Source organism: Gopherus evgoodei, chromosome 4, assembly GCF_007399415.2.
Source record: "Gopherus evgoodei ecotype Sinaloan lineage chromosome 4, rGopEvg1_v1.p, whole genome shotgun sequence".
Taxonomy (NCBI): domain Eukaryota; kingdom Metazoa; phylum Chordata; order Testudines; family Testudinidae; genus Gopherus; species Gopherus evgoodei.
The window spans coordinates 34225699-34243796 of NC_044325.1; the positions used below are offsets into that span (position 1 = coordinate 34225699).

General features: G+C 41.5%; 1 protein-coding gene across 2 annotated transcripts; it reads right to left on the reverse strand.

Annotated features, from left to right (window-relative positions):
- Positions 1-327: 327 nt before the first annotated feature.
- PSMC1 (proteasome 26S subunit, ATPase 1) lies at positions 328-17881 on the reverse strand. Of its 2 annotated transcripts, none has more exons than XM_030558937.1 (11): positions 17762-17881; positions 15783-15836; positions 14527-14623; positions 12345-12469; positions 11447-11632; positions 10194-10322; positions 9474-9570; positions 8031-8220; positions 5784-5935; positions 2765-2919; positions 328-966 (listed from the first exon to the last, which is right to left on the reverse strand). In XM_030558937.1, the coding sequence occupies exons 1-11, from the start codon at positions 17762-17764 to the stop codon at positions 832-834; spliced, it is 1323 nt and encodes a 440-aa protein (XP_030414797.1). In that variant the 5' UTR covers positions 17765-17881; the 3' UTR covers positions 328-831. The 2 variants fall into 2 exon arrangements, with proteins under 2 accessions (XP_030414797.1, XP_030414798.1); XM_030558938.1 differs by lacking the exon at positions 17762-17881 and adding an exon at positions 17728-17750.
- Positions 17882-18098: the final 217 nt, after the last annotated feature.

Here is an 18098-nt window from a genome sequence, read left to right on the forward strand (position 1 = left end):
GAAGTCACGATTGTTCACCAGGTGTCGGGATTTATAAAATGTATACTTTTTTTTAAATTAGAACAGTAGTGGTTGTCTTAAATGCAGAATCTTCAATATGGTGAAAGCCGTAAGTTTTGACTTTACAAGATCTCAAAGTGAAAATAACAATTGTGTTAACTCTATTTTAAATATGAACACCAGCTTTTAAAACTTAGTCTCTAGGTTGTCAGTTAAAACAACCTTTTGGATATCTTTTTCTCTTAATGAAAAGTTTTGGTCAGCTGTGATTCTAACAAACAGGGTCTGAGTTCGTTAAAAAAAAACAAAACTCTTAACCCTTTTTATAACTGTCTGGATACTATTACATTGAAATATCCTATAAAAAGAATACCATTGTTACTGGACTAGGTGTAACTGTTAACTAGATTTAGGCTTACTACAAGATTAACACAAAAGTATAGATTCATTTAGGATGAAGCAGAAGTACTATATAACTGACAAATCCAATTCAGAGAAATTTTATAATAAAGTTGCTCCCAATAGTTAGTAAGTTATGAGACTGAACGGTGGCTGCAGGTCTTGTTTTCTGAAATAGTCCAGAGAAGCCAGTAGCCCAATGAAAAAATTCATCAAGCCACTAATAGGTAACTAGGCAATTTAATACATCTGATGTGTTGACAGACATTTTCTAAATAAAACATTTTTCAGAATTTATTTTAATTGAATAAGTATTTTATAGACTTACAACTAAACACAGTCCATGCTTAGAGGCTAAGATGTTATGCTCTATTGATGAGGCCTGTGAAACATCTGTTGTCATTTCATGTATTTTGAAAGAGAGAGAAGTCCCTAAAGATAAAGCCCCTCTGGGGTGCCTTCTTGTTTCTTATAGAGAACATTCTCTTTTGATTTTTTGAAGTCTTCATTAGTTACTTTCATTCTGCGTTCTCTCAAAGCCATCAAACCAGCTTCTGTGCAAATTGCCTACCGAAGAGAAAAGCTGATATTAATTGCTAGCTACAGACAACTAATTCAAACTACACATGTATTACTGACAGTTTTCAAATATTTTCTAGATGCTAGTGCAAACAGAACAGTGGCAAAACCATGCTAATCATTACTTGCCATATTAAGTTATGAAGCTAATAAGACTGGAACTCAAGTTCTCTCTACACCTGTATTGAATAAATAGTTCTGTTTCCAATCCAAGCAGTGCTTCCATGCCCACAGAAAATCAACCATTACAATATAACTTAGCACAGTCCCTCTAGTAAAGTGAGGCTGCCAATGTGTGATCGCTAAGCAGAACTTTAAGAGGGGTCTCTAGAGGTGAAATTACAAGGAGGCAGAACTTCTAATCTCTATACTCAACTCTGCCACAGACCTGCTGTATGGCTTTAGGCAAGTTACACTATCTACAACTTGCGTACAGCAGTGATACTCAGACTGAGGCTTGGCAGCTGCAAGTGGCTCTTTCACATGTCTCCTGCAGCTCTGTGTAGCACATATTAAAACACTATGATTTTAGTTACAGTAACTCCTCACTTAACATTGTAGTTATGTTCCTGAAAAATGCAACTTTAAGCAAAATGATGTTAAGCGAATCCAATTTCCCCATAAGAATTAATGTAAATGAGGGGGTTAGGTTCCAGGGAAATTTTTTTCACCAGACAAATGACTATAGTGTGTGTATAAAAGTTTTAAACAATTCAATACTGCTACACAGTGATGATAATTGTGAAGCTTGGTTGAGGTGGAGGAGTCAGAGGGTGGGATATTTCCCAGGGAATGCCTTACTGCTGAATGATGAACTAGCAATTGGCTGAGCCCTCAAGGGTTAAGTCTCTCACTCTACAAGGGAACAGGAATGGAGGGAGCGGAGACAGCATCACAGGCAGACAGAGATGTGCATTTCACCTTTAAGTATCCTGACCCTACTCTTAAGTATACTGCCTTGTTAATTAGATCACCTTGCTGAGACCACAGCTGCTGCCAGCAAGCTCCCTCCCTCCCGGCCCTGTTGTGTGTCCCCTTGCTCTATGGAAGATGGGGTAAGTGGGGTGCAGCAGGGGTAGGGACACACCCTGACAGCCCCCCTCTTCCCCTCCTTCCCCCGCACAGCAAGCAGGAGTCTCAGGGAGCAGCTCCAAGGCAGAGGGCAGAAGCAGCACATGGCAGTGGGGGGAGGAACAGCTGGGCAGCTGCTGCACAGGGAGCGGAGAACTGAGAGGGAGGCTGCCGGTCCACCCTGGTTCCAAGCCTCTACCAGCTAGCTGCAATGGGCTGCTTTTCCTGCAAGCAGTGGACAACGCAGGCGGCTGCCAAAGGACATTAAAGTTGCGCAATGCTCCCTTATAAACGAGCATGTCCTCTAACTGATCAGCAACGTAACAACATTAACCAGGACAACTTCAAGTGAGGAGTTATTGTATTAAGCAATCAGGATGCTTTTACTATGTTTATAGTTGATAAAATCAATACTTGGTCAGTCATTGTGCCGTAAGAATATAGTAAATGAAACAATGAATTCACACTATTGTGGCTCTATTGGGTGATGGTAATTGCTGATCTGGCTTCTGCACCACTGAGGCCTGAGTATCACTGCTCTAAGCAAGGATAAAGGAGAGAAAAGAGTAAAAGCTTTGAAGAACAGTGACTGTCTTATGGTAGTAGAGAAGGGGCTGCTTACTGGGACCACAGCACAAGGTCTTAATTCACCTCGGATATTACACATTTATCATAACTGATGTTTACCAACTTAGTCAGCACTAGTGCACCTTACCTTAATATCTGCGCCAGACAGATCATCTTTAGCCATAATGAGCTCATCTAAAGTTACATCATCTGCCAAAGTCATCCTGCTTGTGTGGATCTGAAAGATGCGCTTCTTGGTCTTTTCATCTGGTAAGGGGAACTCAATTTTCCTATCAATACGCCCTGTGTGTAGGAAAGACATTTAAGTGATTCTAGATTGAAAGCAGTGGAGTCTGTCCCCTGAAGAAGTACAGAATGAGCTGCTACTGTTTCCCCCACATTGGCAGAGGTGTGGAGGCAATGTCCCGCAGTCATATTCTTGAAGAAAAACTGAGGTCAGAAGGTAGGTGAGGCTCCATGCTCATGAGAATATGAACAAGCTGTTACCATTTTATTAATGCTTATGCAATGCTGCATAGTAGGGTCCATGTGCAAGACAAAATAGACAGTCACTGCCCCATAATGTTTAAATTAAATAGGGAGAGAACTACTACTGGCCTAGTCATATTTAAATAGAGGAACATAAGAATTGACAAACTGGATCAGAGGGAAGTCCATCTAGTCTCAAACAGTGATCAGCTTCAGTGGAAAGGCGTTAAGAACCTCACAGTACGCAGATGTGGGGTAGCTTCCTTCTTACTTCCCAAATACTTAAAATCTCTTGTTGGCTGTTTTTACAACTTTACAATATAGTATCTGTGCCCAGCTCAAGTTTTGTTGCTATTCAGCTTTTATATCCGATTTTTAATATTTTTCCAGGCAAGAAACCCAAATAAGGACTGAACCCTATAGGTCTTTAAAAAGAATCATCATCCAGCCCACTCTTCTCCATTCCCTATTATTAAATTCCAACCAAACACGACACTCTTGCATCATACCTTGAAGGTTGCCACATCCAGAAAGCAAGTTCAATAAGTAAAAACTTGTCACAGAGAACATCCTGGCACTTGCCCTTTCCTATTTAAAACAGGTACCTGCTAACATGAGTGAGGCTTAAAGCTTTTAATGCTTAGACTTTTATTTTTCAAACTGTGGAGTTTCTTTGTATACAAGTATTTTAGTAACCTTAAAGTTCACCAGCTTTAACTGTGAATTAAATACAAGTGATCAAAAACAAGCACTTCAGTGCAAACACAATGAATTAAGTGCTTGGATAGTTCTACCTTTATAATAAAGCAGCATACTCCAGAACAGACAGAATGGTAGGTGCCAGGTTTATACTCAGAGGAAAAAATAAAATCAGCCCAGAAATTATCGTACTGGTATTTAATACTGGTGGTCTGTTTTTCGATAGCTGAATGGAAAATGTGCTTCTAGATTAAGAGGAAGGTTAGCAGTTAGGACAGACTCCCCTATCAAAGACATCCTGCATGAACATGGGCTAGATTTACAAAGGAATTTAAGTGTGGTGAGGTTAAGCATCATCACACCTATCCTTTCAGCACCTAGAAAATTGCTGGGATTCTCAGAGTCTGAGATAGGTGCCTTAGAATGGGAGTCACAAAAGCCAGCATGCTAGGCTGCTCCTCATCAATGGGTGATGCCAAGGAAAGTGGTCTGTCCTCGTCCCCCCCCCCTCTGAGTTCAGCACCTAAGTATGGGCCGCAGGGAGTCACCTCCCACTGCTTGAGACTCTCAGTGCAAATCTTCTCTTAGCAGTGGGTGCCTATGGCATTTTGCAAGGAGCTGGGGGTGCCAGGACCTCTCTCGTAACTTTTACCCCAGTGGTTAGTATATTCAGATGGGCTGTGGAAGACCACTGGTTCAAGTCCTCACTTTGCCTGAGAGGAAGAAAGGATTCAAATAGGGATCTGCCACCTCGCAGGTGAGTGCCCAACCATTGGACTATGAGATAATCTGATGTGGGCCTCCCTCATTCTCTCCTACTGCAGCTGTTGCACTGTGGATAAATAAATAGTTGTTGGAGCAGGGGGACTGTATCCTGGGTCTCCCATGGCCCAAGTGAGTGCTTTAGCCACCACCTTAGAGAGTAATTCTTATGCTTGTTCTCTCTCTCATTCATGGTGTAACAACCTCAAGAGGTGAGACTGAGGGAACTGCACAGACTATTCCATAACCTAGTGGTGGCAGATCTCTGTTTGGATCCCTTCACACTTTATGTGGAGGAGCAACTTGAACAGGGGGCTGAAGGGGTCTCCTGCATAAGTAGCCTAGCCCCTGGGCTAAAAGGTAAGAGGGAGGTCTCCCCCTCCACAGCACTTCCCCAGTATTTTGGGTGAGCTCACCTAGGGGAGCCTGATCTGGTAGGTAAGCTCTGAGCCATGCACCAGATCAGGTCCCACAGGCAAGTTAGGCAGAGGAACCACCTATCTTCCTCTATTTTATACATTGCTCTGGGGCCTTAGGCATCTGGATGTCTAGAGGAAGGTTGCTGCATTGCACATGAGTACATGCAAAAATATAGGCACGTTGGGAACTTTTACTGTGAAAACTTAGGTGCCTACAGCATTCTGGGGCAGCTGAGCAGGGCTTTTGTTAATCCCACTGTGACCTGATTTGGGGATTTAGGTACCCAAAGTGGCAGTTAAGCACTGAAGTCCTTTTGTGAATCTAACCCTTAGTCATAATGCCTCAGCTCCCCATCTGTAAAATAGGGATGATATCACTTCCCTACCTCGCAGGGGTGTTTTCAGGATAAATGAACAACAAATGATGAGATACTCAGTTACTATGGTAAAGAGGGACATATAAAATACCTAAGCAAGAGCCTGATCCATTAAAAATAATTTTAATATTCTTCCTTGGGATTAACTATACATAATGCATTTATAATGCAATTTCTCCTGTAACTGAAAGCTATCCTTTTTCTCCATGCACATACATCATGATTCATATTCTACATCCTGTTCAGGAGGACTGACTTTTTATACTCCTAAATCAATATTCCTTCTAAATCATAACATGATTCTGGAGAGTCTCAAACAACGTTCTATAAATAAAGGCAGAAATGAAATTCAGTACCTGGCACAAGAAGCTTTTTGGAGTAAATGCGACTTAATAAAAATGCATAATAAAAAGTCTCTTACCTGGCCTGATTAAGGCTGGATCCAATGTTTCTATCCTGTTTGTGGCCATGATAACTTTCACATCCCCACGGGAATCAAACCCATCTAACTGGTTCAGCAACTCCAGCATAGTACGCTGGATCTCTCTTTCACCACCAGAATTTGAGTCATATCTTTGAGGCCGGGGAAGAGAGAGAAATATAACCAAACCAAATTAAACCCTGTACAAAAAATTTTTCTTTACCAATAATAAAATGATCAGCATATCAGAAATAAATGCTCTGACACTCTACCACTGATTATAAACAGTTTTTTTCGTCGGAGCTTAAACCACCCAGGTTATATAGGAATGTAAATATGCCCTCAAACACAAAAGCTTTCACAACAGCTCAGTTTATATACCACCTGGGTCCAGTAAGGTAAGCAGAAGACAGAAACAGCCTTAAAAAAGGGACACCCAGCTTTAAAGTCACATTTCTGACTGAAAATCTTGGCTCTTCTGCAGTTACAAGTAACACTAAACTGAAAGATGAGCAAATACTCTTATTTTTCCAGTGTTTACTTTATGCATCAGTGTGAATAGTTAGTTTGTCCCTTAATGAAAAGGCCCTTATAAATAGGGAAGCAGAAAAATCATCAATTTTTTAACAGGAATTAAAAAAAATATAAACATACTATTTAGAAGGGTGCGTTCTCAGAAACTGATTTCTTAAATTAATCCATTTCCAGTTTTTCATATATGCACAGATTTTATGGTCAGAAAGTATTACAATCATCTAGTCTGACCTTTGAATAGAAAAGGCCACAGAATTTCATGATTCCGGCATCTAGTCCAATAATTTCGGGTTGAACCAGAGCCTAGGTTTATCTAATCCCCTCCTAGCAAATCCCTCCCCATGTTTTTTTTTAACTAATAAGACATTTACAAACAATCATTTCCCTTACCCATTTTTCAGTCCTGTCTATTTACATTGTAAGCTTTTGGGGGCAGAGACTGGGACTAGCACAATGGGGCCTGATGCTTGACTGGTCCCCTAGGCAGTACCATAATAAAAAATTAGAACATACAGTTTAGAAACACATCCAGTCTTCATGTAAAGACAGAGTGATGTCCTTGGTAAGCTATTCCAATGATTAATTACCCTCAAGGTTAAAAATGTGTGTCACTTCCAATTTGACTGTTGCTGACTTCAGCTTCCAGCTGTTAGGACTTGACAGCATCCCTCTAACAATCTCTTTGCCTGTGCTTACTGAAGTCAGACCTTTACTGAAACAGTTTGGGTTTTTTTAAACAGAAGTATGAAAATGACATCCCAAAAATATACTGTTATTTCCAACGCTTTGATTTTTAGGGTGATAATGGGCTGCTTTCAGGACACCTTAAGCTGTGAAGTGCGTCAGTCCCAATTAAACCTTGCTCCATCTTTAAAACAGCACAGCCTGGATGCAAGCTGACATTAGTTCAGTGTGACATAATGGCTCACTCACATAGATCAATTTTTTTAACTTCTGCTGTGGACAGTGTAAATTAAAAATGCTATAAAAGTTATGGAAAGTTATTGCGCATGGATTTTTACCGTGATACACCCAAACAACATTATTGTAAACTTATCTACAGCCCTACATATCTACGTAGCAGAATGTATAGACAAGCATCTACAGATTTATATCAATAACAATAGAAAAATAAGTTAAAGTAATCAAATGTCGTACTCAGCTAATGTTGGAGGCATGATGAATTTATTTGCTACACAAGCCATCTCTTTCTGCCTAAAGTGATCCATCATTACTGTACCTATACTGTTAGGTTCTACTACAATAGCAGCTAAACTTTTGGCATATCTTTTAACAAAAATTGTTTTGAGAGTTTTGTAGTAACTACTTCAAATTTTACTTGTCAACAAATGTTTACATTAAAAATCATTTAACCCAGTGGTTCTCAAACTTTTGTATTGGTGACTCTTTTCACATAGCAAGCCTCTGAGTGCGACCCTGCCCCCCCATACACATTAAATGCACTTTTAAATATATTTAATACCATTATAAATGGTAGAGGCAAAGCAGGGTTTGGGGTGGAGGCTGACAGCTCATGACCCCCCGAGGGGTCCTGACCCCCAGTTTGAGAAACCCTGATTTAACCTTTCAAAATGGAAATGATGAAAGGAGAAATTCAACACAAACTCACACAAAATGAAATGTTTCACATAACTTCCCTATTCTTCACAAAATTATTATATTCAGTGTCGAAGCGTGAATTCAATACACTACCTCTTTGTACCAATGGCATCTATTTCATCAATAAAGACGATTGATGGAGCATGCTCCTCAGCTACGCGGAACAATTCACGGACAAGTTTTGGACCATCACCTAGGTACTTCTGTATAAGCTCGGAGCCAACAACTCTCAGAAAGGTTGCTGAGGTCTGGTTTGCCACTGCTTTGGCTAGTAAGGTTTTACCTATTATCAATTGTAAAGAAACACTGCAGTGAGTTTGCAGTAACAATTATTAACTAAGAAAAAACACTCATGAAATACAGAACAGTGCTGATATACCAAGTCTAATTACATTAAAATTACAACTCAATGACTAAGACATTGCCCCGTTGAGCATCACAGTGCTGAACTTTTAAGTGCCTAGAAAAATCACAGAAACAACACTGCGATCCACAATGACTAAGTTAGGCACACAGGCTTCCTATACAATGAACGGGGAGGGTTAGGTACCTTAGAACATGATCCACAAAAGCCAACATGCTAGGCAGCTCCCCACCTAAGCTAGACAATGACAGGTGTATCCTGGAAACAGGCACCTACCTCTGCTTAGTGATCCATGAAAGAAGACCCACCTCTTTTGAGCCAAAAGGTTTAGGTGCTTAAGACATTTCTTGCAGGACGTGACAGGTGCAAAGCTACCATACTCCAAGCCTACCACATCCCAGGTGAGTGTTGTAACCACTGCAATGCAGTTAGTCTCTCTCTGGCCCAATGACTATTTAAGTATTTATCAACAGTGAATCAGTCGTAGGGCCAGTGAGAAAGAGTGAGAATGACTCTGTAAGCCCAGGGTTAAGGCATCCACCTGGGAGATGGGAGACCCAGGGTCCAGTTCCCATGCTGTAATGATTCAAGTATTTATCCACAGCTTCAACCAGAGAAACTGAGGAAGCCCCACATCAGAATATTCCATAGCTCAGTGACTGGAGCACTCTCCCGAGAAGTGGGAGACCCCTATTCAAATCCTTTCTCCAGTAGTGGGGGGAACTGAACCTGGGTCTCTGACACCCCAGGTGAGTGCTCTAACCACTGGCTAAAGTTATAATGTGGACACCCTCTCCTCCGGGAAGACTCTGAACAGGGCCCAATCCAGGAGGTGGCCTCTGAACACACTACACATGACTTAGGTGGATGAACACCTATCTTCCCCCAGTTTGTGAACTGCTCTAGGGCTTATGCAGGAGATAAGCTTGGAACACCTAGGGGGAGGCAGTAGCATGCATGCCCAGAGGCAAAAACTCAAGTGCTGAGGGAACTTTTACCCTGAAAACTCAGACCCTAACCTCATCCAGCAGCTATGGGGTGCAGCAGGAGTTTTGTGAATCGCAGTGGAGCCAGAGTTGGGACTTAAGTGCCTAAATACCTTTGTGCATCTGCACTTAATACCTTAAATGGGATTAACTGAGCATACTTAAAATTACTGTTATGGAGGATACCTGTGCCAGGTGGGCCATACAGAATTACTCCTTTCGGAGGCTTTATACCCATCTCTTCGTAATACTCAGGATGGGTGAGAGGAAGCTCCACAGACTCCTATAGCATAAGAACAAGTATTTTATAAATATTGACTAATTAATCCGCACAAGTCACAGGAAGTAATTGAGTATTACTGTCCTCATTTTAGAAATGAAAACATTAAGGCTGAATGAGTGCCCAGCCAAAAGCCACATAGCAAGTCAATCTCAGAGCTTAATTTAGAATTCAGGAATTCGTGGCTCCTAATCCTGTGTGCAGAGCACTAGAGGATGCCTCTAGAATCTGAGGATTATTCAACAAGAGAAATCTGGTTTCCTCAATGTGTTAATTATCAATTATTAAGGCCAACATTTTCACTAGTGTTCTGGGTGCCCAACCTGAGTCACCTATTTCAGAGGGTAGGAAATCAGCACTTTCTGAAAATCATGTCTCTTTAAAGTGAGGCAAAATAGAACTCCCAAAATCACTAGTCACTTTTGAAAATTTTGATATAATTGTAAAAGACTGCTAAGGCTGAGGATTTTAAATGTACAAAATCCCAGAAAGCTCAATGCTGTCTTGGGTTCCACAGCAATTGTGACAATTCATGCACAAGTTTTGGACCATCATCTAGGTAACTTCCTGATAACAGATGCTTAAAGGTTTTCTTTTTAATTAGATAAATTACTAAATATGAGTACCTTAATTTCTTGAATCTGGTTGTCAAGGCCACCAATGTCTGCGTAAGTCTCCTGAGGGGCCTTCTCCACTTTCATCACTGTAACTAAAGGATCTGTGTCATCCATCAGGACTCCTATCACAGCATGAACCTAGTCCAAGTGGTATACCAATACCAAACATGAGTAAAATGCATGCTATTTTACTCAAGAATTATCCTAAAGATAAAACACAAAGCTACACAGGAATCCAAGATTAAATGTACTGTACATTCACACAGCGACATGAAACACACAAAGCACTTATCCTTGGATCTTACACTATGGTACTCTTGTAACAGATTCCAAAAACAAAGGCTAGTTCAGAGGGATATTGGAATTGCACCTGTCATAAACAGATAGTTAAGGGTTAATGTCTTTTTTACCTGTAAAGGGTTAACAAGCTCAGTGAACCTGGCTGACACCTAACCCAAGGACCAATCGGGGAACAAGATACTTTCAAATCTTGGTGGAGGGAAGTCTTTGTTTTCTGCTGTTTTATTTTTTTGTTGTTGTTCTCTCTTGGGATTAAGAGGAACCAGACATGCAACCAGTTTTCTCCAATCTTTCTGAAACAGTCTCATGTTCAACATAGTAAGTAATAGCTAGAAGGCGGAATAGTCTTTTTGTCTGTTTTCTTTATTTGCAAATGTGTATTTTGCAGGAAGGATATTTTACCTCTATTTGCTGTAACTTATACTTAGGCTAGGGGGGAGGTAGTCCCTCTGGTCTATCTAAAGCTGAGACCCTCTAAACATTTTCCATCTTGATTTTACAGAGATAATTTTTATTTTATTTCTTTAATTAAAAGCTTTTCTTTTTAAGAACTTGATTGATTTTTTTCCTTGTGTAAGACCCAAGGGGATTGAGTCTGAACTCACCAGGGAGTCGTGGGGGGAAGGTTAATTCCTCTCTGTTTTAGGATCCAAGGAGTTTTGGTCAATGTCTCTCTCAGGGAAAGTCTCCGGGGGGGGGGAGAGAAAGGAGGGGGAATGTTTTATTCCTCTTTGCTTTAAGACCCAAGAGGTTTGGGTCTTGGGTTCCCCAGGGAAGGTTTTTGGGGGACAGAAAGTGTACCAAACACTATATTTTGGTTGGTGGCAGCGTTATCAGATCTAAGCCAGGAATTAAGTTTAGAGGGGTACATGCAGGTCCCCACTTTCTGGACGCTAAAGTTCAAAGTGGGAATAAAACCATGACAGCACCCCACTCCATCTTCATATTGTGAGATAACTTACCTTATGATTGAGCAAAACAGAGCAGCCTGGTTCAAGAAGATCTTTGTCCACAAAAGACAAAATACTGACATAGTGTTCAGATCCCACTGATGTAGACACTATAGCGTGATTATCATCAATAATCTCCTCCAGGGTACCTACAGACATTGGGGTTCCTCTCAGATCATCCACCTTTGATCTCTCTTCCTGCAAGAAACAAAACAAGCAATAGTAAAGAACTAAACACAGAAAAAAATAGCTTCTGCAAAACATGTATTGTACTGCTTTAAACATATATACTAAAAGTAAGAACTATTGCCTATGTGAGGAAAAAATGGAAATTCATTACCCAGTTCTATGGCAACTGTTTAAAGAAAAAAGTTCCTTGTACTTTTTGTGATGCAGTATAGATCCCACAGCAGAGGAGGACAGGAGTTCTCTTTTGGGGGCAGCTAAGAAGCTAAACCACTTGTTTAATCTCATGCTGCCTTATGCCTCTGTAGCTTATCCTATAAGAATGTGTATGTGTCTGGCGCATTCCTTCCCCTCTCTGCTGGCTGGCCATCTTGGGGAATTCCACCTTCAGAGACTCACTAAACAAAAACACATGCCCCACCTATAATAAACTGTATCGAAACTCAACCCACTACTCCAGTCCCCAAATATTCCTGAAAGTAGACTCCTCATCCTCTGTTCTTCAACTAGGGAGCCGCTCGGTAAGGAGACTGTACCTTATATGCTTTATTAAATACTGTTAAAATAAGTATTAAATATTTACTCTGTTTTTATAAATTTCAGTCACTTTATTTCCAGGTCTTGTGCATCAACTAGTTTACACTGTTTACAATTTTACTTCTAAAGATCTAGGTTAGTAGTATCTCAGTTTTAATAAGAGTGTAATAATTTCCTCAAAACTTACCTCTTGCTTTTCTTCCAAAGGTTTCATCTGTTCCTGATTTCTGATAAATTCTTCCTCCATAAGTAGGTAATCTTTAATTCTCTCTAATTTCAACAATTTGAGTCTGCATTGTGTGTGAGGTGTCACTGTAATGAAAGAAGCAGAATCACTGTATATCTGACTCCCACTTAGATATGGTATAAGATATTCAATAATTCACTGCTAGAAATTGTTGGCCTAATCCTTATTAACAGGCCAGTCTGAATCAAAGGCCTGTAAACTAAGAAATCCACCAGCAAATCTTTTCAAAATACTAGTTATTTAAATGAAAGTTTCTAACTGGATTTTCTTCCAAATGTCATAATTACTTTCCACCACAATGGTCTCTGGGAGTGATGGCTTTAGGTGTGTTTCCCTATAAAAGTACGCAACCACTACCAAGCTTTTCAATGGCACATCAGTAGATGAGTCAATACTTCCAGAATCTAACAGGTAAGGTAAGAGTGCATCAAGCAGAGGTAGGCACTGCAGACTAAGAACATGCTCTGGCAGCCATAGCTGCTACCATGCTAATACCTCAACACAAAAAAGCCCCAGTGGCCTAGAACATGGATGTAATTTCCCAGTGGGGTTTTCAGCTATCAGGCAGCATAGTAAAGCAATACTTTATTCCACTTTAAAGACAGTAGAGCATAAGAACGTCCATACTGGGTCATCTAGCCCAGTACCCTGTCCTCTGACAGTGGCCAATGCCAGATGGTTCAGAGGGAATGAACAGAACAGGCAATCATTGAGAGATCCATCTCATATTGTCTATTCCCAGCTTCTGGAATTCCGATGCTAAGGACACCCAGAGCATTGGGTTGCATCCCTGACCATCTTGGCTAATAGATTCCATATCTACAGTATTCAGTCCAGACTCTGAATGATCCTTCCAGACCCCCAGTGCTTCACCTGCTGGAGAACTTCAAAGAAAACAAAAATGCCAGCCACAATCTCACAGCAAAAGGGTCAGTTCAGGAGGAATTTTACAGGTCTTCCTTGAATTGGTGCTTTATCCACTGTCATAGATACACCTGTGCAAAGCACAGTATACACGAGTTACAGAAGTACTGCACAATTTATACCAGTGCCGCTTATTCCAGCTACAACAAATTGTGTTGAATCAGAGTAAATCCTGTTTGCTCTATTGCTTGCACTAGCATGCTACACCAGTGGTTGAAAACTTAGTATAGGAAAGGCCATAGATACAAAGCAAATTCACGTCCTACTCACAGCTAAAGCTTCACACAATACATGCCAAAACAAGAGTTCTCCCCCTCTAAATCCAGAAAGGGCCTCTGAAAAAAAGCAGCCTCCCAAACCACCTCAATCCACTCCCCAATTCATTTAGTTTCATACTGCAAGTTTCATTTGGGAATGTGAGGAGAATTACAACAGCAGTGAACACACTCATGTAACAAAGCAAATCTAACTGCAAAAATCTAATTGTTAATGACTGCAAGCAAGCACCTTAACCACAACATTGCATAATTTAACACTGTATCCCTTTTGAGTTCATCTGTTCAGATCCTCTGCAACAATTGAAAAAACACCTGATATCCTACTGTCCATTTGTCTACCATGTATCTGTGTCACTGTTCTACTACAGGACAGAATATGTAACCCACTCAAACATATGTGTGCATTTTACAGAGAAAAAATCCTACTGGTCCTGCACAAGAACAATGTTTCATAGTTTACTGATAATTCAGGGGAATAAAAGACTTATTTTTATTGTTTATATAGACAGAAGAGACTCTCAACATCACTTCTCCCAGCTCCTGAATACACGGGAGGGTTAGTCTCTCTTTTGCTTATTCCAATGCTACTCCAACTATTTTATTACAGGATCTTCCCCACTTCTGACCTAATTTAAGAAAAAAAAAATTGGATGCCCTATAGAGTGTTCTCCAGAAAAAATATTAAGAATTACTGAGGTAATCTCTAATAGCCTTAACTAAGCAATAGGGAAGTTATTTCTAATAAAATCTTTACAGTGTTACCTTTGGTTTTACAATTTAGTCATTTGAGATTTCGGCCTAATCCTGCAGTACAATCTGTGGGAGCAGACCCCTTGTGGAGCTTGTTGCACGATCAGAACCCTAGATCCCCCAATATTATAAGAGCCTTGTGAGATGGTAGGAGAAATAAACATACTTACCCAGTGGGAGTTTGCTGGCTGCATCTGGTCCCTTTGTTTTCTTCTTCTTTTTCCCTACTCTAGTTGGAACTGGAGGTTCATATTTCTTCTTCTTATCCTTTCAAACCGAATCAGACAAGCACAAAACAAAAATCAGAATAGCTATCATAAGAACAAGCCACAGAAATCCACCACAGCATCAAGCTGAAAAAGAACTCAATTTGAAAGTAAACTACAATGCAAAAATATACTGGGTTTGTGCTCTTTACTTGTCCTTCATGATGTATGACATATAAAGAGGGAGGCTTTAAAAAGAAACTATTTTTTTTCCTGCTTACTTTATACATTGCATATATCAGATCTTGAGTTGCCTCTTTCAGATGAAGGATTTTGCCAATTTTTGGAGAACTAGGAATCTGATGTCACAGGAGACTGAACCCTGAACTGTAAATCTTCAAGGCCTCTAAAAGCGAGGCTTAAGGGAGAGAGGAGGTTCACTCTCAAGCCTAGTCTACCCTAGAAAATCATACTACTGCTCTCTGCACTGGTGTGATGGTGTAAGTTGCAGCAAGGCAAAGTGTTTACACTAGCCATCCTATGTCGCAGAGTGCACAGCTTCCACATGCAGAACAGAACACTATGCTCTGTTGCAGCAGCACTATACTGTGGAGACTTATCCCAGTGTTATTTTACATCACAAAGGAGCAGTCAGGTTCTGCAGTTTGTTTACTATGCAGTTTAATCTACATCCAAATATATTAAATTCACTTGTTAATTTGTATATTTATAAGTTTGCCTGCATAAACAGAATTCTAGCTCAGAAGGACTCATTTTTCTTCCTAAGCCACAAGAAAAAAAAGCCATATTAGCTGGATTTTTAAAAATGCACTTGCAGCCGTGAGCCTAACATATGCACACAAGTGCTGACTTGATACTCACAAATCAGGTATCTGCCTGCAGATTTTGAAAAGTCAACTCCTTTGTGACCAAGAGCTATTTTTATTTCACTATTTGTAAATAGGGTATATTACTGCCATTAGTGCCTATTGTACAGTTTACAGAGCATGCCATTTTCTGAGTAAACCATGTGAGTTCTTCTACAACATGCATATGAAAGTGATATTTGGGGAGACTAGGAAATATAAGCAATGGGAAAATTTTAGGCAGTTTTGAGTATATGGAACAAAAGATTGTTTAAAAATCCATTGCTGAAAACTTAGGAGTTAGTCATGCAGTTCACTCTATTAAAAAAGGATAATTGATTTTTCATTATTTACCTTGTCATCCTTCTTGCCACCCCCAGGACCATGTCCACCACTTTGACTTTGACCCTAAAGGAAAACAAAGATGACACCCAAATGAACGCAAGCTATTTGTATTTGGAATACTAAGAATCTTGAAAGAATCTTGCAAAAAGAATATGTAGTTAGATACATTTTAATAAGAGTAAACAAACTCCTGGTAAATCCTAGAATAAATCAGTCTTCTCAAGCAGGAGAGTTAGTGAAGGGATTTGAAGAGTGGAGCAATATGGACTGACCAAAGGGCAAGGAAGATTACTTCAACAGCTATGTTTTGGACTCGTACAGCATTGCACTAGCTTGGTGTATAATGGTTATATCTCTTTCCTTTGAAGCATAAAGTATTGGCCACAATTGAACTAGATATGCCAGGAAGATGGCAATCCCTATTTCCAAGACCTGTAAACTATTTCCTTGTCAACAACTAATTACATAAAGCTAGTGTACTCATCTGTACTAAATCAAGGATTGGTATTAAAGCTAGTGAAAAGAATGTACTATCAACAAGGTTAAGATTTTGTCACAGGTATTTTTGGTAAAACTCAGCCAGGAGTCACCAGTTTCTGGGATTTTTTTTTTTTTTTTAAATTGCCTGTGACCTGTCCCTGACTTTCACTAAAAATAATTGTAACAAAATGGGGCTGACTGGGGGAGGATTGAAGCCCAAGATCAGGGGAGAGGCATGAGAGCCCGAGCCCCACTGCCAACGTGGGCGAATCCAGCACTTGCTGCCCATGGCAGCTGGGAGCTGCAAGGGTTCTCCCACTGCCCACAGCACCTGTGGCAACTCAGAGCTGCAGGGCTCCACAGCAACTGCCAGCTCCAGCCCACCACCCCAGGGCTGGAAAACATCACAGAGGTATCTGAAAGTCTCAGAATCCATGACACAATCTTACCCTTCACTATCAGACATGGGTGTTATTAAGTCCACAGGTTTTTATATGACTTTTCACATTTTTAGCGAGTTAGACTATAAAACGGGTTAGCTTTTGCTAATCAGTTAAGGCAATGAAACAATAAAGCTGTGCATTTTAATTGTGCATTGTATGCTTAACACACTATTGTCAGCTCTTAGGATTTTAGGTGTTTTTCTCAAAGCACCAGCTACTAGAGTCGTGCAATTATATGGGCCTCTCAGCTGCCATTAAGAAAAAAACAAACAGGTTTCTCGACCTTGGGGTTGTGAAAACTGAAAATGTGACCCAAGTGCTGTCCAAAGCCTCAAATATTAAAAAGACCCAAAATTGTAATTTAAAAATCTCAATAATTTTAAGGTACTTGGGGTTTTTGAACACTTTGTGCTGGCAATACCCTACACAGCACCACACAATGTGAGCACTTTGAGATCTACTGATGAAAAATGTTATGTCAAAATTAGGTGTTTTTTATTATTTAAACAGAAGTTTAACAAACCAGTTGTGGGTGTGGGAAAGGGGACAGGACCAGGCACCAGCCTCCGTTTGTTTTGTCTCCGTTTTGCTAAATACCAGACAGGCAGGCCTACAGAAGAGGAACCTTTACAGTCTCCTCATGAGGTACCGGATAAGACGGGTGGCAGGTTCGCCATTCCCATCCCCCTTTGTTTCGCCTGTGCCTGGTAGCAGCGGGGATCTGCTCCCTTCGCTGGCCGGCGGGGCAGGAGGAGGGTCTGCTCCTGAGGGGGACCGGCCCCTTCTGGGCAGGGCTCCGGGGGATGCTCCCTTCCGGGAGGTGATTTTACGGTTAGAAATAAACTGCCTCCCGAAATCGGTCAATAACCCGCCTCATGCCGTTCCTCCCGCCCCGCTCCCCTCGCTCCCCGGCCGGCGGGGCAGAGGCCTCAGCCGGGGATGGGCGATGACTCCGCATACGCCGGGCCGGCGGGGGAAGGAGCCGGCCGCAGAGGCAGGGGGCCCAGCCCCTCTCCATATCCCCCGGTTACCGGTAACTGAGACACGGGCCCGCTGCTCACTCACCATCCTACACCCACCGACGCAAACGCCGCGGCGTATGGGGGCCGAGAAGGGACAGATAGAGACAAAGGCGGGGCCGCTACGGAGCCCAGGAAAGGCCAAGCGCGGCCGCGAAGAAAGTGAGGGGCGGGGCCTGAGCGCGGGGAGAAAGGAAGGAAATGGATGGGGCGTGGAGAGCAAGAAGCCTCTGCCCAACTCTGGCGAGGAGGCAGGGGTTGGGGGCAGCGCGCGGCGTCACGTGACGCGGGACGGGCGGCGGGTTGGGGAGTGGAGAGGTGCTGGGCGCGCGGCGGCGCTGTTCTGAGCTCGTGGGGGGCGCGCGGCAGGTTCGCGGAGCTGT